We start from the raw sequence: 24,891 nt of genomic DNA, 5'->3' as shown, positions 1-24,891 counted from the left end.
AAAATCTTTATAGAGAGGCGAAAATGATATTGACCATTATCCTTAAGTAAAATTTTATCTATCCATCCATTGCTCTCTATCTACGTGCATTCAAAATATCAAAATAAAATTTCTGTCGAACTTTGATTTCCAATCTCTAAGGCTGTATTTTGTACTCACGCACACACAAAAATAAAAATTCATGTCAACCCTATTACGAGTGTCATTATCACATTTCACAAGTTTAGATGATGTAGCTGCTGATGATCATTCTTTATTGCTCTCCTTTTTCTTCAAAAATTGATCTCTATTTACGTATATTTAAGAGCTCTATTTATACTTTTAACAAATTCTGGTTTTTAATCTCTAGGGCTATATTATCTCCAACCCCCCGCCCCCCCCCCCCCAAAAACAAAATATCGTTTTCCATCTGCTCTAAATTTTTGAAGTATCATTATATATTTTTTTTTCAGGGATGTTGCATGTCGAAACTGCTTGGTAAATTCAAACAGGGTTGTAAAGCTTGCAGATTTTGGGATGACTCGTCCCATGTATGAAAATGACTATTACAGATTCCGTCGAAAAGGTAACCATTTTTTCCCTTCTAAAATTAAATTTAATTAATTTTATTCATTCATTTTTTTTTATAAGCCACAGGATACAAAAGTAAATAGTGCTGGGACAAAAAAATAACAATCAGGAGGGAAAACACATAAATTGTCAACAAAACAATCATAGGCAGCGAAATAGCTCTGCCTAAGTAAGGACCAATGTTGGCACAATGTATTTTTTTTTTTTTTTTTTTTTTTTTTAGACTAGGGTACTTCGCACAGAAGGAATTGTCACAGAAACTTTTCGTATAGAAGGAATTGTCACAGAAAAAGGGCTCATTCGATTTGAAATTGAAAGATCTAGTGACCATTTTAATAGTCGAAAGTCATTGGAGGGCCACCAGCCCCTCTTTCACGCCCATTAATTCTCCTAACACATCCAATTAAAATTTTGAGACAACTATTTTGTTCAGTGTAGTTGAAAATTCCGGAAATTATGTTTTGAGGATAAATACCCCCCCACACACACACAGCCCTCTGGGCATGGGTTGTACGTTATGCCCTAGAGGCAATAGAAAGGGTGGTCGTATATACTTCGGAGGTGGCTCATTGGATTGGTAATCAGAAGCTCTAGTGCTTTTTTTAAAAGTAACAGTGATCAGAGGGCAGCGACACCCCGCCCCACACACCCACGTAGCATTGTCCCGAAATGCGTCAAATTGAAATTTTGAGATAACAATTTTATTTAAAGCAGTCCGAAGATTATATAACAAGGCTTTTGTGGTTTGAAAAAAAAACAGAGCCTGGGGGTAACGGTTGCAAGTTATGCCCCGTGGGTATTTAAGGTCCTTATGGAAGGAATGGTTGCATGAACTTTAGAGGAGTCTTATTTGGTTGAAAATAGGGAGTTCTAGTTCCCTTTTCAGAGTAAAAAGTGATGGAGGGCAACTACCCCCCCCCCTCCCGACTAATCCTCTTTTCAATAAACGCATCTGATTGAAATTGTGAAATTGCCATTTTGTTCAAAATAGTCGAAAGAACATATAATAATGCCTCTAGAGCTGGTACAACCTCCGAGGGCCCTAGGTATTATGTCTAATAAGAGCCCTATAGGTATAATGTCCTAGGTTATGTCCTGGGGGAATATAAGGTTTTTATGGGATGACTCGTCGTATAAACTTCAGCTAGGGCTCATTAGATTTGAAATAGGAAGTTATAGTGCCAATTTTAAGACTAAAAAGTGATTTGAGAGCAACCAGACCCCCCCCCCCCACCTCCACGTCCATCATTTCCCCAAACACATCCAATCAAAATTGTGAGATAGCGATTTTGTTCAGCTCAAATGAAGGGTCCGAAAATTAGGTCTTTGAGGATGACAACCACCCAACAACCCTCAGGGCAAGGGTTGTAAGTTATTCCCTGGGGAAATATAAGGTTTTATAGAAGAATTTGTCGTATATACTTCAGAGGGGTCTCATTGGAAAGGTAATCAGGGATTTTAGCGCCCTATTTAAGAGTCAAAGCGATTAGAGGGTAGCTACCCCCCCCCAAAAGTCATGTTTTCACGAAAGGCAGACAATAGAAATTTTGAGATAGCCATTTTATCAAAAATAGTTCAAAGATCATATAACAAGGCTTTTGGTCTGTTACAAACCGCAAGATCCTAGGGGCAAGGTTTGTAAGTTATGCCTCGGGGGCATTATGGTTTTTATCAAATGATGATTGTATAAACTTTACAGGTGACTTATTTGTTTGAAAATTGGAAGTTCTAGTTCCCCTTTAAGAGTAAAAAATGATGGAGGTCAACTAGCCCCTCCCTAACTACCCTTCATATCATGAAACGCATCTGATTGAAATTGTGAGATATGCATTTTAAACAAAAAAGTCCAAAGAGCGTATAAAAATACCTCCAGGGTTGACACAACCCCCTGGGACAAGGGGTCTAAGTTATGCCCGTGTGGCATATATGGTTTTTGTGGAATTAGCCGTCGCATAAGCTTTAGATGGGGCTCATATGATTATAAATTGGAATTTATAGTGCCCTTTTTTAGAGTCAAAGTGAACATAATTTACGTTTTACTGAAAAAGAGTTTGATGTCTTCATTTTTATAGCTTCAGTTTTTTACTGTTTTTCAAAGTAGAGTTAAGAGAAAGAGTCAAACTTTAGCGTAAAGAGCGGGGCGTTGAGGAGAAAAAGCCCCTTTCATATACGGAGTAATTTCTGTTTATTTTAGGTTTTAATGTCGCTCCTTACTATCAGTTCAAGAAAACTTGTCTTTTTCTCAATTAAAAGCATAGGATTCAGGGGTAACTCACGGTACCCAAGGGAGGAGATGTCTGGCAAAGAGCGATTAAAAAACAATATTTCCTAATAAAACTTGTTTGCATGGGGTTTCATAGCCAAAACTGTCTCAAAGGAAAGTGAAGCTATTTTATCAAATATTTCTGTTGTCTTCTTTTAGCAGAGGCTCAACAGGCTCATAAAACCTAGTCATCAATCTGATTAAAGTATATCCAGTCCTTTTGGATATGCTTACTTCCACGAAATATACTGCAAAAAGGTATATCCTAATATCACGTTGGATCTTCACAAATATGAGGTTTTAAGAGACCTGAATGTAATAACTGTCAACATAAAAGGAAAAAGTCTACTAATGTATTCTTAGACAGTAGTCCTCTAATAAACTCTAGTAACTAATCTAAGTAATTGTCCAGGAAACTCAAAAACATGTTTTCCAACTTCTCAAAGAAATAAAACAAAAACTAAAGACGGTCTCTTATGGAAATGTTCTTGCCATCATATCCCGTACTAAGGTTGAAGCCATGATTTTGGCCACTTGTTAAGCACAAGACAGGGTCGCCGAAACTTTTCGAGACCAAAGAATGAACATATTTATACATAATGAACATATTTACAAGCGAGAAGACTATATTGGAGTGAACACATTGTCCAAGTTGTTTATAGATTATATATATAGATTATATGACTCCAGTAATCAGAGGCACTACTATACAAAATGTTCGGAGGGAGACTCAATTCTTATTTTAATATTTTCAAAGACTCAATTCTTTTTACAGACTGACTGAAAGCATTGGGGGGAGATCCCCCTACCTCACATAAGTGACGCCCTTGCCAGCATTGTTTTCTAGAGTCTTGTTCTAGTTGTGCATTATTAATCTGACATATTGTCCTGGATATGTTAATAAGCTTTCACTCCAAATTATTTCAAGAAATCACCATAACTTTATTTACTTGCTTAATTATTTCTTAGCCATTCAAGTATTTCTTCAAGTTAATTTTTTTGACAAAAAATTACCTTTGTATGGAAATAAAAGAAAATTAGCACCCTAGCAAAAAGGAAACATCCCTAGTGAAAAGAAAATACTAATGATAAGTTTAGTGTAAGCACAGTTCTTTTACAAAGAAAGAACACAAATCGTAATTAAAAAGAGCTTAATTTGGCAAAAAAAAAGAAAACTTTTTCAACCTTTAAGTGTCCTTTTGCCAACCTCGATGAAAAAGTGTCTAAAGCAGTAAACGTATCTCTTTGGTAAACCTGGTATAGGCTAGATAATGATGACAAAACACTAGTGAAAATGTTTTTTTTTTTTTTTGGATGCCTGTCTTTGTTAAAAAAAAGGAAAAAAATTCTTTAGACGTAAAAATTTTTCTTGTAACCAATCTTTCCAGCGGCAGAATTAGTAGACGTTGATTTTAGCTCAAAACTATTTTTCGTACATACTAACAAGACAGTTGATAGGCAATACTCTCGATTTTCTCATATTGTTTATTTTTTACTGACTATTGAAGCAAAATATGTTCATGCCTACTTATGACGAGTACTATTTTCCACTCTTTATCATATCTCACTCCCCCTCCTCGCATCACCTCTCTATTTCTCTCTTCTTTCTTTACAGTACAGGCTGGTTTCCAGGTGATTTACTCTGGCAGTAGTTTTTAATATATATCTGTACGTTATAAAAACAATTCTTGAAGACCTTTATTGCTGAAAGGTGATCTTGCTCTTATGTACTCCGATAAACATGAAACGTTAGAACAAGGAAGATACCATCAAACTTCCATTTTTTCGTAAAGAAGCCCAATCTTGAATTTTTCCAGTTAATTTAGAAAGTGACGAGATAGCATACAGCATGACATTTTTTAAGGAAGGTCGAATCTAAGAAAAAGGATGAGAGATCAAAAGAGCGGAAGTAAGAGAGAGAATTCTTGGGAAGTGGAGAAAGGCTTCTCTGTTTTCTTGGCCAACCCCACCTCCCTCGAATCTTCATTTCTACTTACGTACCTGGGTGACGTATACAGAGTGCTCTCTTTATCATTTTTTTTATGAAGTGCCTTTTAAATGTCTAATATTTCGAATTACTGTTGTTTCTTAAGCAGGTATGTTACCTGTTCGGTGGATGGCGCCAGAAAGTCTTGCCGATGGTTTATTCACACCAATGACAGATGTTTGGTCATATGGAGTACTCCTTTATGAAATTATAACATTTGGGGGGTTTCCCTTCCAAGGACTGAGTAATAGCCAAGTACTGGAACATGTGAAGAATGGTCACACTCTCCCTATCCCAGCTGGTGTGAAGACACAACTGTAAGTTGTTCATAACTCTTAACTATTTTACAACTGTTAGGTTTTTTCAAAGGTTTTGTCCAATTCTTGAATCTTCTTCAAAGTGTATTATCTCACTGATTGCTTAAGTAATTTATTCAATTACTCAACTTGATTACTCAATTATTTAACTCAATTAGTAAGTAAGAGCCATTTAGTTCACTCCACTTCTGCCAACGTAACGCAAGTCGATTAATTCTGTACGCCAAAAATTGAGTGCTCGGAATTGGATAAAGCCGACGAAGGCCTTTTTTGGCTCATCCAGATTAGCAAAAGTTCTGTCGTTTAGAAAGTTATCGAAGTGTTTCAAAAGATAATAGCCGGTTGGTGAGAGGTCGTTTTGTGAGGGGGAGAGGTAGAACTTTACTGCTTAATTAGTTTTATTTTTGGACGGTAGTTTGTGAAACATGCGGACAGCTATTGTCATAGAGCAGGATCGGACCTCTCCTGTTGACCAGTACCAGCTGCTCCAGACACATTTTTCAATTCATTTCATCAATCTCCTCACAATAGGCATCTGTTGTGATGGTTTGGTCTGGTTGCAGAAACTCTTTGTGAGTCATACCAGCCGCTGACCAGCATAGAGTAACCATGGTCTTTTTTTGGCGGGTTATGATCTTTGGAAAGGGCCTGGGTGGCTATTCGGTGTCCAACAACCGTCCTAAACATCTTCTGTTTTAGAGGATCCACTTTTGTAGATCCAATTCAAAAAAAGGATCGTTTTAGTTGCGCAAAAGCAAAGAAGAACAGACCTTAAGGGTGACAATTTCTGTCGACTGTTCAAAACCGTGGGGCAAAAGTAAAACAGTTCAAAATAGGAATGAAACCTTTTTATTGACAGTGAACAGATATAAAATTTAACTGGATGTTTCGAACACATATACAGTGTTTTACTGCTGATGATGAACACTGTATATGTGTTCGAAATATCCAGTTAAATTTTATATCTGTTCACTGTCAATAAAAAGGTTTCATCCCTATTTTGAACTGTTTTACTTTCGTCATGGAAAGGCAGTGTGGTCTTCGGAGTTATCTACCGTGGGGCATCCACTTTCTAGATTTTTTTTTCACCTTAAAATACAGGACACATGACATTAAGACGGACATAAGGGTAAAACCGGACATGACATCACAAAGCAGACATGTCATGAAAACAGACGTAACTTTGAAACAATCTAATAAAAAAAAACCGTGCTAATGCATCATAAGATAGTGTACCAGTTACTTGTGACTCCAAGAGGGAGGGAAGGGTAATTGACCTCATTTATTTGGTAAATGTATTATGGGATTTTTATGAAAAACAGAAAAGAAAGGAAGACCCCCTCCTCCCATGTTGGGTTCTGAAAAGCACTTTTCTGTGTATCCTCATTATAAAATAAAGAAAACAAGAAAAAAACATTGCCCTCTCTCTCTACGTTTAAATGAATGAGAGCCCCTGCCAGTTTCTGGCACCTAAAATGCCAGTGTGTCACTTTGGTCAGTCAAAAACATTTACTAAAATTCAAGTAAAATATTTCAAAATAAGCAAAATACTAAAATATGTAAAATACACAATACTTTCTATGTAAACAATATTGCCGTCTGATTTTCAGTCGACCCAAAGTCGCCGCTTCGGCACACGGATCAGGCGTCTATGGACCTAAAACTAGGACAGCTGAATAAATTCAAAGGTATCTAAAAATCGGGTACGCCAATGGATAATCTTGGTGGCCAAGAACAATCATTAAAATACCATTTAATCTACCAGAAACCATTATAAACCCAAGAAGAAGATTTACACTTTATATTAACCTATCGATATTGCAAGACGAAAAGCGCAGCAGAAATTTCTAAACTATCAACCGTCGAAATCCTTTTGGTGTGCAAGATATTAAATGGACCCCCAATAAACTTGCTTATTTGACCCTTTATATTGATTAATTTATCAATGACCTGAACATTGTTTTAAAGTTTTAAATATTGTGGCAGATTTTTTTCAACTTTGTCGCGGACGATCGTGAAATTTTGCATTTATTTGGTCATCCCATTATCAGATTCAAAATTGAATCTTCAAATTGACAGTTCTAAAACAGATTATTAAACTACTGAGGGCAATTATAATGGATTTTTCTCTCCCTTCCCCCGGACCTATCTTAGATATACTCATACCTTCAACCAGCGATTTTCCAAGTTTTTTTTATTATTGTTATGACACTTTTGGGAAAGTATCATATTTTCTTCAGTGTTGCCACAATCGTTAAAAAAATAAGCATATCTAATTTATTACAATTCAAATGTTAAAAGTCTGTTGATTCCAAAAGAAATTCATACCTTCAAAGGAAAGTTATGGCTTCTGATTGGCGTCATGTGTTTTAGCTTGTCTTTGTTGATTTTTCATGTTCAGTTGATTTTTCATGTTCAGTAGCTTGTCTTTGTTGATTTTTCATGTATGTTTCTTTGTTCAGTTTGAAGCCTGCAACTACGAAAAACTACATAACTGCACGTTGAGATCCTTTAATATCTATGTTTGTGTAAGTTTTCACTTAAACATTCAATTTTACTTCATTTTCAGCGTCCTTGGTACAATACCGGCCAAGTTCCATCCTCCTGATAAAAATTTGTTAGCTACAGTTTGATTACATTTTTTTCTATGAGCTAATAGAAATTAATTACTAACAATTTTAGTGAATTTCAGAAAGCTTCAGAACTCAAAAATATAATTTACTAATATCTTCATTTGAAAAACAAATAGTAGCCAATTTTTTACACTTCCTGATGGTATTGCTTATGATTGTCCTGATACTTTTGACGTCATATTAATGGTGTTTTTCGAACTTGAAAGCTTTGTTTTAAAATATCACTGCGAATCATATGCTCCTGTAGATTTTTGGCAATACTTTTGTTTTTAATCATAGTTAGAATGCAGGTTTTCATGAGCTTGCAGAAAGCCATTGATAAAAATTTGCAGGAGCAATGGAGAAGGTGAAAATATAATTTGATTTTCAGTATGGGCGTAAATATTCTGATTGTGCGGACTAGGAAAAAGACACCATTAAAATTTCAATCAAAACAATATTATCCATTTTATGCACGAATAATATATAAAGAGAAATGAAATAGTTAAATAGAATTGAATAAATACTAAAATTAGTGACTGGATTAACGAAAAAGAAAGTAATTTAAATTGTTTGGTTTTAAATTTAAAGATTTTTCGGAATATAATTTTCTATTGGATTATTGGATGCTAGATTAAAAACGGCGTTCTAGACTATAGGAATTTACGTTTTATTGAAAACAAAAATTTAAACCAATTTTATCCTTCCATTTTTGCCATTTTCAAATTAACAGCGGCACAAGCAAAATTTATATGAGCACTTCTGTGCAATAAAACTAAATCTAGTCCTTTAGTACCTAGGTCAGGCCTCTATGGATCTCCAGCTTGCTTATTTCTATACCCAAGAAAATTAAAGGTATCTAAAATCGGGTAGGCTAATTAACAATGTCGGTGCTCAGTAAAATCAATAAAATAATGTAGATATAATGACAGTACATTTCACATCCTAGGTATATATACAGTCATGAAAATTTGTTTCAAAAATAGGACACATCAGAGCGCCCCAAAGGGACGGTAATCAGGGTACTGAGATATTTTATAGTTTCCTAATAGCGTATCAAAACATTGCAAATGTAAATTTGCTATTGCGCACGCGCAAAGGAGGAGCAGTGAAGAAATGTGCAAGACATGCTGTATCCCATTTTTTTTTATTATTGGAAAAGGTAAGAACGTCCATAGATACCTCTGCTTATCTGATGGGAACCGATATGATTATTTTTCACAAAAAAAACTCTTTTGCTCTGAAAACTTAAGTCAATAACATCGATTGATAGTAATTACCATAAAGATACACCTGACATTGAGAACGATTTCAGCTTCATTGGTTTGTTTATCGTAATGAAATATATGCTTACAATGTTATAAGCAATATAGGCAATAATTATACAAATGATAATTGCTAATACTTTAAACTACTAATATCAGGGGCATCATTTTCAGGAGGAAGGTGCTTAAGTATAAGTGTCCATACCACTCTGAAAGGTTCACAGTTTCTGAAACATATGGAAGATGGAACAACGGGGTTACTTCAGATTCGAATATTTTGGGAAAATATTTGGCTCTTGGCCACTCCTTTTTCCTCCTTTCTACTCCTTTAACGTCTTTCTCCTCCTCCATCAAAATATTAAAATTATATCTTTTCTTAGCATAGGATAAGTATTTATTTGTATTTTCACGTGACGTTATTCAATATTTTGTCTCTTCGCATTCTTACTTTTAGATGTTTTAGTCTTTTGTATTGCACCGACAATTGGGTCACGAGATATATTTCAACCTTCTTATTATTCCCATGATAAATTTGAATTTAATAAAACAATAAGAAAACCAAAGGTAGTTAGACTTGAAAAAAAAATGGTCTTTGCTATAATTAACCGTATTTTTTTGTAGAAATCGTATGTTTTTTTATCTTCTATTTAGCGGAGCACTGCTAAAATGCTGCTCGAATATAAGTTCGTCTCTGCGTCCTCAAGCATCAGATATTTTTTAGCTCCTTGCAAACGATCGAATAAACCCTGTCTTGGTATACCTGTGAGCTTTGAACAAATATAGGGCACTAGCCCGCTAAAGGATAGCACCCGTATGGACATTTGTCAAACAATTCTTTTGCCATCAGGCAAACATCTAAAATAAATCAAAAACAGTCTTACAATGTAGGCAACGTTTAGCCTGTCACCCGCAAGGCGAGGGGAATGGGGGTTAAGCGCATGCTAAAACCTCACTAATTTTTCAATTACTAATTTTTTCAAATAAAACAATGATATTTTTTTGATGACAAATAAAAACAGTGACACTTTTCCCGATGACAAATATAAACGATGTCTATGACCATAAAAACAATAAAATTTTATCCAATGACAAAAAAAAATACTGACATTTTTTTAAAGCAGAAAAAAACCATGACACGTTGTCCTATAACAGTCCTGGTAACGACAGAGAAATCTATGGTAAAAAAAATAACGATGACCAAAGTAATTTATGGGAAAATATCGTAGAACCTTAAAAACAAATAAAAAAAACAGTCTTACAATGTAGGCAACGTTTAGCCTTTCACCCGCAAGGCGAAGGGAATGGGGGTTAGGCGCATGCTAAAACCTCACTAATTTTTCAATTACTAATTTTTTCAATTAAAACAATGATATTTTTTCTGATGACAAACAAAAACAGTGACACTTTTTCCGATGAAAAATAAAAACGATGTATATGACCATAAGAACAATGAAATTTTATCCAATGACAAAAAAAATGCTGACATTTTTTTAAAGCAGAAAAAAACCATGACACGTTGTCCTATAACAGTCCTGGTAACGACAGAGAAATCTATGGTAAAAAAAATAACGATGACCAAAGTAATTTATGGGAAAATATCGTAGAACCTTAAAAACAAATAAAAAAACAGTCTTACAGTGTAGGCAACGTTTAGCCTTTCACCCACAAGGCGAAGGGAATGGGGGTTAGGCGCATGCTAAAACCTCACTAATTTTTCAATTACTAATTTTTTCAATTAAAACAATGATATTTTTTCTGATGACAAACAAAAACAGTGACACTTTTTCCGATGAAAAATAAAACGATGTCTATGACCATAAAAACAATGAAATTTTATCCAATGACAAAAAAAATACTGACATTTTTTTAAAGCAGAAAAAAACCATGAGACGTTGTCCTATAACAGTCCTGGTAACGACAGAGAAATCTATGGTAAAAAAAATAACGATGACCAAAGTAATTTATGGGAAAATATCGTAGAACCTTAAAAACAAATAAAAAAACAGTCTTACAGTGTAGGCAACGTTTAGCCTTTCACCCCACAAGGCGAAGGGAATGGGGGTTAGGCGAATGCTGAAACCTCACTAATTTTTCAATTACTAATTTTTTCAATTAAAACAATGATATTTTTTCTGATGACAAACAAAAACAGTGACACTTTTTCCGATGAAAAATAAAACGATGTCTATGACCATAAAAACAATGAAATTTTATCCAATGACAAAAAAAATACTGACATTTTTTTAAGGCATAAAAAAACCATGACACGTTGTCCTATAACAGTCCTGGTAACGACAGAGAAATCTATGGTAAAAAAATAACGATGACCAAAGTAATTTATGGGAAAATATCGTAGAACCTTAAAAACAAATAAAAAAAAACAGTCTTACAATGTAGGCAACGTTTAGCCTTTCACCCGCAAGGCGAGGGGAATGGGGGTTAGGCGCATGCTAAAACCTCACTAATTTTTCAATTACTAATTTTTTCAATTAAAACAATGATATTTTTTCTGATGACAAATAAAAACAGTGACACTTTTTCCGATGAAAAATAAAAACGATGTCTATGACCATAAAAACAATGAAATTTTATCCAATGACAAAAAAATTACTGACATTTTTTTAAGGCAGAAAAAAACCATGACACGTTGTCCTATAACAGTCCTGGTAACGACAGAGAAATCTATGGTAAAAAAAATAACGATGACCAAAGTAATTTATGGGAAAATATCGTAGAACCTTAAAAATAAATAAAAAAACAGTCTTACAATGTAGGCAACGTTTAGCCTGTCACCCGCAAGGCGAGGGGAATGGGGGTTAGGCGCATGCTAAAACCTCACTAATTTTTAAATTACTAGTTTTTCCAATTAAAACAATGACGTTTTTTCGATGACAAATAAAAACAGTGACACTTTTTCTGATGACAAATAAAAACGATGACAATTTTTTCTATGACCATAAAAACAATGAAATTTTATCCAATGACAAAAAAAATACTGACATTTTTTTAAGGCATAAAAAAACCATGACACGTTGTCCTATAACAGTCCTGGTAACGACAGAGAAATCTATGGTAAAAAAATAACGATGACCAAAGTAATTTATGGGAAAATATCATAGAACCATAAAAATAAATAAAAAAACAGTCTTACAATGTAGGCAACGTTTAGCCTGTCACCCGCAAGGCGAGGGGAATGGGAGTTAGGCGCATGCTAAAACCTCACTAATTTTTCAATTACTAATTTTTTCAATTAAAACAATGATATTTTTTTATGACAAATAAAAACAGTGACAATTTTTCCGATGACAAATAAAAACGATGACAATTTTTTCTATGACCATAAAAACAATGAAATTTTATCCAATGACAAAAAAAATACTGACATTTTTTTGATTGCAGAAAAAAACCATGACACGTTGTCCTATAACAGTCCTGGTAACGACAGAGAATTCTATGGTAAAAAAAAATAACGATGACCAAAGAAATTTATGGGAAAATATCGTAGAACCTTAAAAACAAATAAAAAAAAACAGTCTTACAATGTAGGCAACGTTTAGCCTTTCACCCGCACGGCGAGGGGAATGGGGGTTAGGCGCATGCTAAAACCTCACTAATGTTTCAATTACTAATTTTTTCAATTAAAACAATGATATTTTTTCTGATGACAAATAAAAACAGTGACACTTTTTCCGATGAAAAATAAAAACGATGACAATTTTTTCTATGACCATAAGAACAAGGAAATTTTATCCAATGACAAAAAAAAATACTGACATTTTTTTAAGGCAGAAAAAAACCATGACACGTTGTCCTATAACAGTCCTGGTAACGACAGAGAAATCTATGGTAAAAAAATAACGATGACCAAAGTAATTTATGGGAAAATATCGTAGAACCTTAAAAATAAATAAAAAAAATAGTCTTACAATGTAGGCAACGTTTAGCCTGTCACCCGCAAGGCGAGGGGAATGGGGGTTCGGTGCATGCTAAAACCTCACTAATTTTTAAATCACTAATTTTTCCAATTAAAACAATTATGTTTTTTTCGATGACAAATAAAAACAGTGGCACTTTTTCCGATGACAAATAAAAACGATGACAATTTTTTCTACGACCATAAAAAAACAATGCAATTTTATCCAATGACAAGAAAAAACACTGACATTTTTTTGATGGCAGAAAAAAACATGACACGTTGTCCTATAACAGTCCTGGTAACAACAGAAAAATCTATCGTAAAAAAATAACGATGACGAAAGTAATTTATGGGAAAATATCGTAGAACCTCAAAAATAAATAAAAAATATCAGTCTTACAATGTAGGCAACGTTAACGATTTTCTTGTCATGGAAAATTATTGTTTTCTTCTGTTTTAGTGAAACATTGCTAAAAAGCTGCTGGAATAGAACTCCATCACTGCGTCCCCAAGCATCAGAAATAGTCGAGCTTCTTGCGAACAACCAAAGGCTAATACAACCCTGTCTTGGTATCCCAATGAGTTCTGTACAAATAGAGGGCACCAACTCACTGGAGCTGCATCTAGATCGACGCTTACGAAACAATTCTTTTGTCACTAGACGCAAATCTACCTCCATTGAAACAAGTGTTGTATATACTGATAATAATGGCCATACTGTAGAAGGTGAGACAAATATTGGGAATTAACGGAACTGAACCTATGCGAACCAGTTAGAATTAGCTCCCCATTTTCACCATCATCTAAAAAAAACTTAACCAGTAGTCCTACTAGCAACTAGTATCAGTACTTAACCAGTTAGGATTAGCTCCCCATTTCTTCACCATCATCAATGTTTATAAAAGGTTTAAGGGGTTGTTTTACACTTTATGACGAAAAATTACGGTTCAAAGCTCATTGCAGGGGTACCACCCTCTCTCGTGTCGTTTTATTCCTAGGAAGTTTTGTACTTGGTGAGGAAAATTGAGCAGATAGTTCTTTTTTCTTATAAAAATTGATTTTAATATTTGGTGCTTGACACAATAGCTGTCACTAAGCATATAGCTGCGTTTCCCTCAAGAAATTAGTATTTTTGCCAGTTCATTTCATTGTAAAATTGCGAAAGGCCAAAGTTGGTCTATTTTGGAATTTCTAGTACTTTCTTCTGAGAATGACAAGTGATATTGGGGTTGCCGTTTCGCACTCTTTTGTATCACGGGCATCTCTGTAGCCCTCCCACTATTCACACAGTATTAGATCAAAGATCTCTTTGATCAAATCAAACAGAGCGTTCGTAAGTTTATAAGGTAAACAGACTGAACAACAGGCATTTTGAAAGAATTTTCTTTTTATTATAACCGTAAAATAGAACAAAATTTATGAAAATGCCAGTAGATTTTACAGACTAAACTTCTTAAAATAGATACATTTGCTATTTTTCAGTATTTTTACTTTCAATTACTTTTCTTTCACAAAGTATTGAAAACTGAAGCCTAAATAAAGCTTTAAATTACTTTTCCTTTTCAATCTTTCAATTCTTTCAAAGCTTTCAACTTTTACAATTAGCTTTTACTTTCAATTATTTTTCCTTCACAAAGTATCGAAAACTGATGCCTAAATAAAACTTCCAAATACTTTTCCTTTCAATTTTTGAATTTTTTCAAAGCTTTCAATTTTTTCAATTAATTTTTACTTTCAGTTTCTTTTTCTTGACAAAGTACTGAAAACTGATGCCTAAATAAAAGTTTCAAGTACTTTTCCTTTCAATTTTTCAAAGCTTTCATTTTTCTTCAATTACTTTTTACTTTCAATCACTTTTCCTTTACAAAGTATTAAAAACTGATTCCTAAATAAGACTTTCAATTACTTTTCCTTTCAGTTTTTCAATTCTTTCAAAGCTTTCAATTACTTTTTACTTTCAATTACTTTTCCTCCATGAAGTATTGAAAACTGATGCCTAAATAAAACTTTTAATTACTTTTTACTTTCAATTACTTTTCCGGTACAAAGTACTGAAAACTGATGCCTAGATAAAGCTTCTAAAGCGTGAATTGGCAATTGCAGAAGAAGTGACAGGCTAACTCTTATTGGTTATAATTTCTGTTGTTTTATTTGCTATCTTTCTTTGGTTTTGATTCTTGCTATTCAAAGATATAACCTTAAGATGGGGAAGGGGCTGCCTTCGAAACTAGCTTTTAAGGTATGAGGGATCTTTGAAATCCTTAGACATCTTTTCCAAAAAAAATTCTGTGAGAAATTCTCATCCAATTTTGGCACGAACATTTGCTAGGATTTCAACGGAAACTGTTTTGATAACTTAATCAAATCAGTAAACAAAAAAGGACTTGCAAGTGTTTTACATCTATTTTTTATTCATATGAAATGAATTAATATACTATTTTAAATTAACCTCTTGAATAATTAAATTAACCTCTTGAATAATCACAAGTGTTTTCCCTTTTTCCCATTCTCTGCGTAGTGATATTCACCAAATACTGTCAAAATGTCTTACATAGGTATAAAAAAGTCTTAATCTCTAGGGAAGGAATTGGAGTATTTTTTTCAGTAAAGGGGACTAAAACCATTAACGACCTAATCTTTTTAGTTAATGACATTTATTTTTTAAACCACACTGTCTTTTCAATTATAAATAAAAAACTAAAATTTAGTAACATGTAACAATAGTTAAGCCATGACAGTCGCCTAAATAAAAACACATATGTCGTACTGTCCCTAAATGTATCTAATAGAAATGATAGAAATTTTAGGTCTGATTCTGTAGAAGAGAGTCAATATTTTCATTATTTAAACTATTTCTGTTTCTGAAATAGAGGTGCTTCCCCACGTCAAACTGGTATTATTATTATTTCTAAGCTTTGAAGTCATCAGAGTTAAAATTTTCCTGGAAAATTAGATTAGAGGAAAAAGATCAGAAGTTGAAATAACAAAGCAATCAACTCCTTTTCTTCCACGTGATCCACTAGTCTTTGCTAAGTGAATTCATGTTTTGATGTGATTAAGCGAATTCATGTTCAAGATGTTTTGAATTCAAAAATTGCAAAGAAATGTGCCTTTTGAATATACTGGGTATGTTGTTTAAAAACTTAAATAACATTTTGTATGGATTTATTATTGTAAATTACAAACATCTTGCAAAACATTTTATATTTTTTTGCGTTCTTATGACTAGCCTACAAACTTCGAAATCTTCCACCATTTAATCATCTGTCAGGATTTTTACGTGTAATTTTCTTACAGTTTAATCTATTTGTTTTCATTGAACGTTTTCCATTTCTTTTTTGTTGTTTATGTGTACTATTTTAAATTTTAATATCTCTTCCTCTTATTTTTCATTATTTGTTCTTGTTCCCTTTGCAAATTTTCTGTTGCAAAACAGGAGATAAATTTTATCCATGACATTGTATATTTAACACACCAGCAACATCAACAAATAAGTAAGATTAAGGGCCCCCTTCCTTACACAGGAAGAGATCCTTGGGGCACGGGACCCCATCAAAATCCTATGAGTTTTTGAACTTTCTAAGGAACCTTCTATTCAAATTATCAAACAAATTTTGTCTATTGTTGGCCTCTCCCCATAAAAATGCTTATTATTGCCCCCTTCCCACCAAAAACATCCTAAGTATGTGCTTGATGAAATTAAAACACTACAGACAGATCAACAGCATAATCAAGTTTTAAATGGGTTAGCTCAACCACTAGCATTTATTGAACGTGTCCATCTTGGTAAATGTTGCAAAGTTAGAAGTTGAAAAACAAATATTTTCTGTTCATACACTTTGGTTTCACACACATAGGTCCAGCCGATAGAGGAGGCGGGATATGAACGGTTTTTTTAAGGTTGATATATCAGATTCCTCAAAAGGGGCTGATTTTTCAACTCAACTCAACTTTTTCTTTATTCAACTCAAAAAATCCACAAACAATATTATGCCCCAATAGAGAGCAGAGCTCGTAAGGCTGGGACAGTGCAAAAACATAAGAAAAAACATCAACATCTCATCGTAATAATGATTTCAAAGTAAAATACAGTAGAAGATACACAAAATAGAAAAAAAAACTCATAAAAGATTAGCAAAAATATATAAATATCGGGCAGGAGGGACGTGGGAGGCCGTCCCAGACACAGGGACACAAAAACAAACAGACAAATAAGAAGATCAAATAATTTAAATTTAAAATTTAAATTTTCATCATCAATGGTGAATAATCAAAATTTTAGCAAACAATCTTTAATATTTGCTTTTTTAAATTTAGTTGAGATTTTTGCTGAGATTTTTGGGATGGATCAAACAGAATTTTATCATTCAGCTTATGATTGTTAGCAATGAAGGGTATTTGGTATCTAATTGAAAACTTTGACCTTTCAGAGCTTACAAAAGGAATTTGATACATCCTAGACCTCCGACAATCCGAATGAGGAAGTAAGATTAACAGAGATTTGTCATAGAAATATTTTTTAGAATTTTGGATTTGAAAATGCCATATGGAAGTATTTAATATTCGTATATCATTTAAATCTAACAAATTTAAGAAGAGGAATAATGTTTTAGTTTCCGAAACATTTTCAAGTTTTGAAGGTCGATGTAAGAAATTTCCAAGTATTCTTATTGCCCTATTTTGTAGTACCTGTAAGGGTTTTATATGCTTCCAAAATGTATTAAGATATACAACTGAGCAATAATTCAAATAAGAAGTAATTAGAGAGTGGTAAATTATTTTTAAAATGGTAAAAGGAAAAATATTCTTCACACGGTACATCGACCCAATATTTTGAGCAAGTTTTAATATTAAATAATCAATATGATTATGAAATGACAAAAGGGGATCAAGAAAAACTCCTAAATAACGATATGATTGGACCCTACAAATTTTTTGATCACCAGCCTGTAGCTCCTCACAAGAAATCTCTCGAGTGGAACGTTTTGAACGACCAAAAACCATAAAATTAGTTTTCTGAAAATTCGGTACTAGTTTATTAGAAACAAACCATCGATTAACTGAGGTAACACTTATAGTCAGATTTTCAATCAATGTCAATGAATCCCTAGCTTTAACTGTTATAGCTGTATCATCTGCAAATAGAACTGCATGGCTAATATTCTCATGCAAACCTCGGGGAAGATCATTAATATAGATCAAAAATAAAAGTGGACCTATTACTGAGCCTTGGGGGACACCAATATCAGTAAGACTTTTTAAATTAGTCATTTTTCCACCGACATTTACTGTGATTTTGCGTCCGCATAGGTATGATTTAATAATTTGCAATCCTTTCCCTCTTATGCCGGAATTTATCATTTTGTCAAGAAGAATTTCATGATTTAAAGTGTCAAATGCTTTTTTTATATCATACAAAACAGTAGCCACATGGAAATCATCATCTAAACAATCATTTATTTCTAATAAAAGAGCTGCAACTGCTTGTTCTGTCGAACGGTTTGCCCTATATCCAAATTGATATTTGGTAAAGAAATTTATTTTATCTAAATAGCTAGAAATCCTTTCTTTTAAAATTTTTTCAAACACTTTAGATAATGGCGATAAAAATGCAATTGGACGATAATTACTTACATCAGATTTATCGCCTTGTTTATACAACGGAATTACTCGGGCAATTTTCCATCTACTAGGAAATATACCTGAATTGATACTCAAATTGAAAATGTGGATAAGTGGTTCAAAAATAACTCCGGCAATACTCTTTAACAAATTTTTTGATAATTCATCATGTCCCACTGAATTACCATTTTTTATATTTTTGATAATCTTATGAAATTCAGCAAAACTAACAGGAACCAGAAATATGCTCGTACATTCATTGGGAGGTAAATATTCTTTATGCGACCTGTAGGGGGACAAATCTATTCCTGCTGAAACAATCGCTTGACCAATACCAGCAAAATAATCACTAACCATATTAGTAACATCTTGCAGTTCTCTAACTTCTACACCATTTGTATTAATTAATACCTCAGGATGTGATAGCTTTTTATTTTTTCCAATTTTCTCCTTAATTAAATTCCAAGTTTTTCGAGGAGAATCAGAATTTTTAAATGAATTTTCATAATACACTCTTTCATTTTCTCTAAGAATCCTTACTAACAGATTCTTATAGTTTTTAAAACGTATTATATTTATTTCAGTGGGATACTTCATTTTAATTTTATATAAGCGATTTTTTTCATTAATAGACCTCAAAAGCGATGCATTTACCCATGGTTTTCTTGGTGTATGCCTCTTTCCTTTCAGATTTCTATACGGAAAAAATTTATCAAGCTTCTCAGTCAATATATTATAAAAGTTATCTAAGGATTGATCCGGATCCATTTCATCAATTACTGAACTCCACCCTACATCACCAAGTGCTTCTTTCAATTTTAACAAATTTCTTTCCCGAAGTCTCTTCGCTTTGTTGACTTCTTTTCATTATGCGGGAAATATCGCAAAAAATCAGCCATAAGTATGCATTGATCAGATGAATCATCAGGAATGACATATGTACTAACAGCACTTTCAGGTGAAAAAATATTATCAATTAGTGAATATGACGTATCAGTTATTCTGGAAGGTACAAGACATACAGGATATAATCCATGAGATAGCAGACATTCTAAAAACTTCAAAGTGTTACTATCCAGTCTATTCTGATTAGAAGAAACAAGGTTCATTAAGTCAATATTAAAATCTCCCATAACTAGATAAGAAGTATTAAGACTAGCTAATTTATCCATGAATTTTTCAAAACAATTTCTAAACTCCATCTGACTAGCTGACGGACTACGGTAAATAACTGCGATTAGAATCTTCTCATTATTTGGAAAAAAAACATTCGACAACACAAGATTCAAATAACATTTCAATATTCATCGGCAAAAATTCTAGTCTTTTACGGGCTGGTATGCAACTTTTAATTAAGACACCAAGACCACCTTTTCCTTTCAACATGAAACAATTGATAACCATCAACATGAATACTTTCAATTGAAAACTCATCTAAAAAAGTTTCGCATAAGCCGAATATGTCCGTATCTGATGTCGATAGAAAAGTGTCAATTGTATCCCCTGCAGTCCTCCAGCCCCGGCAATTCCAAAACGATATCCTCCTTGTTCTAGAATTTTTCTTTGCCAATCCATTCAAAAATAAATATCGATTTTTTGGTATATCTAATATGCTGCTATTATCCTCATTATCACTAGCTACAATATTTTGGAAAACTGAATGAAACAAAAGAGAATCTCGCTCAAATTCTTTTAACCTTGATGATGGAATTCCATCACTATCTCTATCCATTATCAAATATTACCACCATGTCAAGAATAACCACACCACGACCCTTGCGCCCAACAAACAAAAATAAAAGGTAACTCACACAGAAACAACTAAGAAAAGAAAAGAGAAATGTCTTCATTCTAAGACAAATTCTTTCAATATTCTACCACTATTCATAAAGACCCCTGTGTGCTTCAGAAAAAGCATTAAAAAAACATAATAAAAATAGATGACTAAGGAGAAAGAATCGTAATAAATATATAGAGCAACAAAAATTAGTGAGAAGATAACTAAAAAACAAATAAATAAAAAACAAATAAATACGAGACAAAACATGATTAAACGCTTCCTACTTGTATATTTTAAAACATACTAACAGGGCGCTTTACTATTAGACGATATGATTTTATCTCACTGTTACATCACTTGGAAAACTATGATGTAGGCCTACATGTCCTTGAACGTTTGGAAAGTCGTCAACCTCTGGTATGCTATACCTAAATGAATATTTTGTAATTGAGCCGTCAGGTCTTTTCACAAACAAGTTTGTCTGAATCCCCTTTGATATCCATGCCTCATATCTAGGAATCTTCCGCAATTTATCCCGTTTCGCTAAAATCAGCTTACGTATTTTACGAATTTCGGCTGGCACATCATCACTAATAAACAAGTTGCTATTATTTCCATGAAATGTCTTGTCCTTCAGCTTGCTGGCATTTTTTATAATAGAAAACTTGTCGTCTTTTTTATTTAGTGTCACCTTTAAGAATTTACGATTTCTGTCATATTGCGAGATTGTAAAATTTACTTCAGGCAATTATAATCCATGGCGAACAACTTCTGTAAATAAAGCTTTAGCATTATCAATATCCTCACAAACTGCATTCCATATGATGATATCATTTTCTAACTTGGCAGCTTCCAATTTCACAATCCGACACATTGAATCTTCATTTTTTCTTTTTAATTTTATTAATTCATCGGTACAAATTTTTAATTGCAAATTGAGCCTCAACTTTGCTTTTGTGTAGGCTACATCGATTTGACCTGCAGCTATAATTATGTGGATGCAATTTATATTTATGGTGAATTTCATATATAATACTTTCTGACTCTTATTATTTGTGCGAGTCTTATTTGTGCGAGTCTTAGATCAACAAGAAGACAGATGATGGATTGAAAATGCTCCTCCATTTAATAGGGCGCATCATAGGGATGTTGTGATACAGCAAACACTTGACTACATTTTAATAACGAGTTTGATGGTGTAGTAAGGACGTAATGGAATGTTTCCACTTATGTTTTGGGACTCTATTCTTGGATTCAGTTATATTTTATTCTGTTTATTACTATTTTTTTTCTTAAGATTCTGGTGCTCATAGTGGGCCTGTTTTTTCTGAATTGCTTTAGCCTCACTCAAGCTAGAGATCAAAATATTTTCCCTTTGGGGTGGGGGTCTTCAAAATACCAAAAGTATGCATTTTAGGTTTAAGTTCACATATTTTTCTGGGGGTCAATTGGGCTATTTCAGGAGAAATTTCCACCAGTAACTTCTCCCTGCTTGCAACAATGCAATGGCATTGATTTTTGCTGGTTCAGTGGTCGGTGGTTGATTGTTATTTTCTTTAAGTGCATCTGTTTTTGTTTTGTTTTCTTTGTCTTTTGTTTTTCCTTTTTTCCCCCTCTCTTTACATTCCCGGCAATAGGTATTTTGAGTTGGAAAGGGGGATGTTGACTGTTTTTGTTAATTATTAGAATCATACACATTTATTTTACATTTTCTTTTTTTTTCTTTGCTATGCTGAAAGTATTTATGAGAAAAAAAATGTATAGCCATTGCCTCTTAGAGCTTTCGAACTGAAAATTGTATCGTTTAAAGTAGAAGCTATTTGGGGGGGGGCAGAGCAGGCACTTTCACCTGGCGCAGATATTTTAGGGGTGCAAAATTTCAAATAAAGGATACAACGATCATGATCATTTTTTTTCTTTTTTTAATAAAGTATGCCTAGACGATACAGTTGGCATTAATTATAAGGAAATTAAATCTGAAAATTTCATTTTCCCATATTTTTATCACTTTTCTTTAAAAATAAAAGTAATTAAACTGAATTTGATTAAGTTCAATATTTTTTGTCAAACTATATTCAGAATTTGTTAATAAATAAAAATTGTTTTAATTTGGTCAGAAATTTTTTGGAGACAGGGGAGGGTGATAATCAAGATCGCCCCAAGTGCAAGAAAGTCCAGAACCATTGCTATTTTGAAGCAAATGTTCATTAATAAGCTCTGGCGCTTTTCAGAAATTCTGAATAATATTTTCTCTTCCATTCTGATTGCCTATATTGTAAATGATTCATTCTTAAGCCACTGGTTGCGAATATTTTTTTGGGACGCGCTCTTCGTTACTATTAGCAAGAGTCACTTCTTACTTACAGTTGTTTATCGCAAGTTGTTTGATTGAATTCTGTAAATTTACTGCTCAATATAATGTATCAAGAACGTTTCCCACATTCTCGTAGGGTGGTGTGTAAAAGAGCTGAAGATAAAAGTTTTCAATAATATACTACTACTGTGTATATAAGAAAGTGGTCTAAGCCTCTGTGAGTTTCCTTGTTTTCTTCTTTATTAGAGTTTATACTTATTGATCAAGGTACCAAGGGCATTAAAATGAAAACATTGTTTGCGCCCTGGCTCCATCTTCGGTCTATTCACACATGAAAACCCAGATTTTCTCCTATTTTTCTTTTGGTTGCTAAGTATTTTCTTGTAGTGTAAATCCTGTCCATTGTTCCCAAAATTTGAATGATGAAAGAAGCAACCGGTCACTTCTCTTGTTTACAATGTAAAATCTAATTTATCTGCAACTGCTCCCTGAGTAATAAAAAAATCATTCATCCATTTAGTCGGGATATTGAATATAAATATATGCTACTGGATGTAACAGTAAAGTAATACAGATAATAATAATGTATAATAATAAAAATATATAATAATACAATAATTTTTAAAACAAAAGAAACTAAGTATTCTATTCATATGTCAAAAATCCACTAAAAGGATAAATTTTACAGAATGAATGTTTTTTAGGTTTTTCAATGTTTTTAGGTTTGTCAACCGAAAAAGTTTTCTAGGCTGGTCAATTTACTATTAATTTGAAATTTACTAGTAACATACTATTATTATTATTGTAATAGTTAATAGTCGATTTACTAATAAATTAACCTTGAATAATATTGATAATTTCCATATTAATACAGGATCTAGATTTATTGCACTGTTTATCTTTGGCTAAAGCAAACAGGAAAGCTGCACTTCTAGAGCGCAAGGATGATATATTCTTTTCGCTCATTTTCTGATGATTTTTTACGAGCGTATCTCATTCTCAAACTTGGTGCTCGTTAACTCTACGATAACCGACTATTTAATGAGTAACCTCAATAATTCCCAATTAATTCATAGCCTACATTTATGACAATGTTTGTCTTTTGATAAAGCAATCCGGAAAGTTGAACTTCTAGAGCTCTCTAATTTTATATACTTTTCGCTCATTTTCTGCTGATGCTTCCCGTGCGTTCCTCATTTTCAAACTTGGCGCCCATTAAGTCCACAATAATCAACTACTTAATCTTGAATAACCTAAATAATTCCCATATTAATTCATAGCCTATATTTCTGGCAGTTTTTGTCTTTTGCAAAAACAATTAGGGAAGTTGCACTTCTTGATCGCCCTGACACGCAAAATCGTGAAGCGTTCCACATTTTTACCGTCCTGGCCGAGTTGGTTGGTGCGCTGGATTCGGGATCCTTTGTCTGAGAGGACGCGGGTTCGAATCCCAGTGTACCCAATTCTTCAGTTTGGGACGGGGGACAGTGGCGTGACTCTGTAAGCCTAGCCAGAGTCGACCCAGCTCTAAATGGGTACCTGGAGAAATTTGGGGAAGGTAAACAGGAAGGGTGTGCGAAAGCACAGGATGGCTGGCCCCCAACCCCCCATAGCACTTCCTGGCTGAAGGGCCAAGAAACGGAGATCAGCACCGCCGGTAGGGACTGTAAAGTCTAATGCCGTATCCTTTACCTTTTTTTTACCTTTTTTACCTAGACTCATAGTAGTGTTTGTCTTTTGATAAATAAATCAGGAAAGTTGCACTTCTAGAGCTCCATTATGATATATTCTTTTCGCTCAGTTTCTGCGGACTTTTGCCACACGTTCCTTATTTTCAAACTTGGCGCCTGTTAGCTAAGAAACTACCAACTACTTAATCTTGAATAGCCTGAATAATTCCCATATTGATTCATAGTCTACATTTATGACAGTGTTTGTCTTTTGCTAAATCAATCGGGAAATTTGCACTTCTAGAGTACCATGTTGATATATTCTTGTTGCTCATTTTAAGGTAATTTTTTCCACGTGTTCCTTATTCTCAAACTTGGTACCCATCAAGTGTACAACAATGCACTACCTAATCTTGAATAACCTGAATAATTCCCATATTAATTTATAGCCTAGATTTATAGCAGTGTTCGTCTTTTGCTAAGGCAATGAGGAAAGTTGCACTTCAAGAGCTCTATGATTATATATATTTTTCGCCCATTTTCTGCTAAATTTTCCCATGCGTTCCTTATTTTCA

The 24,891-nt window shown here is 33.5% G+C and overlaps 1 protein-coding gene across 3 annotated transcripts in view; it reads left to right on the top strand.

Moving 5' to 3' along the window:
- LOC136042185 (uncharacterized) overlaps positions 1-24,891 on the top strand; it is a 440,431-nt gene that overhangs the window by 409,745 nt on the left and 5,795 nt on the right. For 2 of the 3 annotated variants that reach the window (XM_065727115.1, XM_065727117.1), the window contains 3 exons: positions 453-565; positions 4,927-5,137; positions 13,391-13,656. In XM_065727115.1, coding sequence (XP_065583187.1) covers positions 453-565; positions 4,927-5,137; positions 13,391-13,656 — 590 coding nt within the window. The remainder of the gene's footprint in view (positions 1-452; positions 566-4,926; positions 5,138-13,390; positions 13,657-24,891) is intronic. The other variant, XM_065727116.1, reaches the window with a different exon arrangement.

The sequence above is a fragment of the Artemia franciscana genome, unplaced genomic scaffold (genome assembly GCF_032884065.1).
Source record: "Artemia franciscana unplaced genomic scaffold, ASM3288406v1 PGA_scaffold_74, whole genome shotgun sequence".
Classification (NCBI taxonomy): Eukaryota; Metazoa; Arthropoda; class Branchiopoda; order Anostraca; family Artemiidae; genus Artemia; species Artemia franciscana.
Note: the sequence above shows the minus strand (reverse complement) of the source record. Positions and strands in the feature narration are given on the sequence as shown.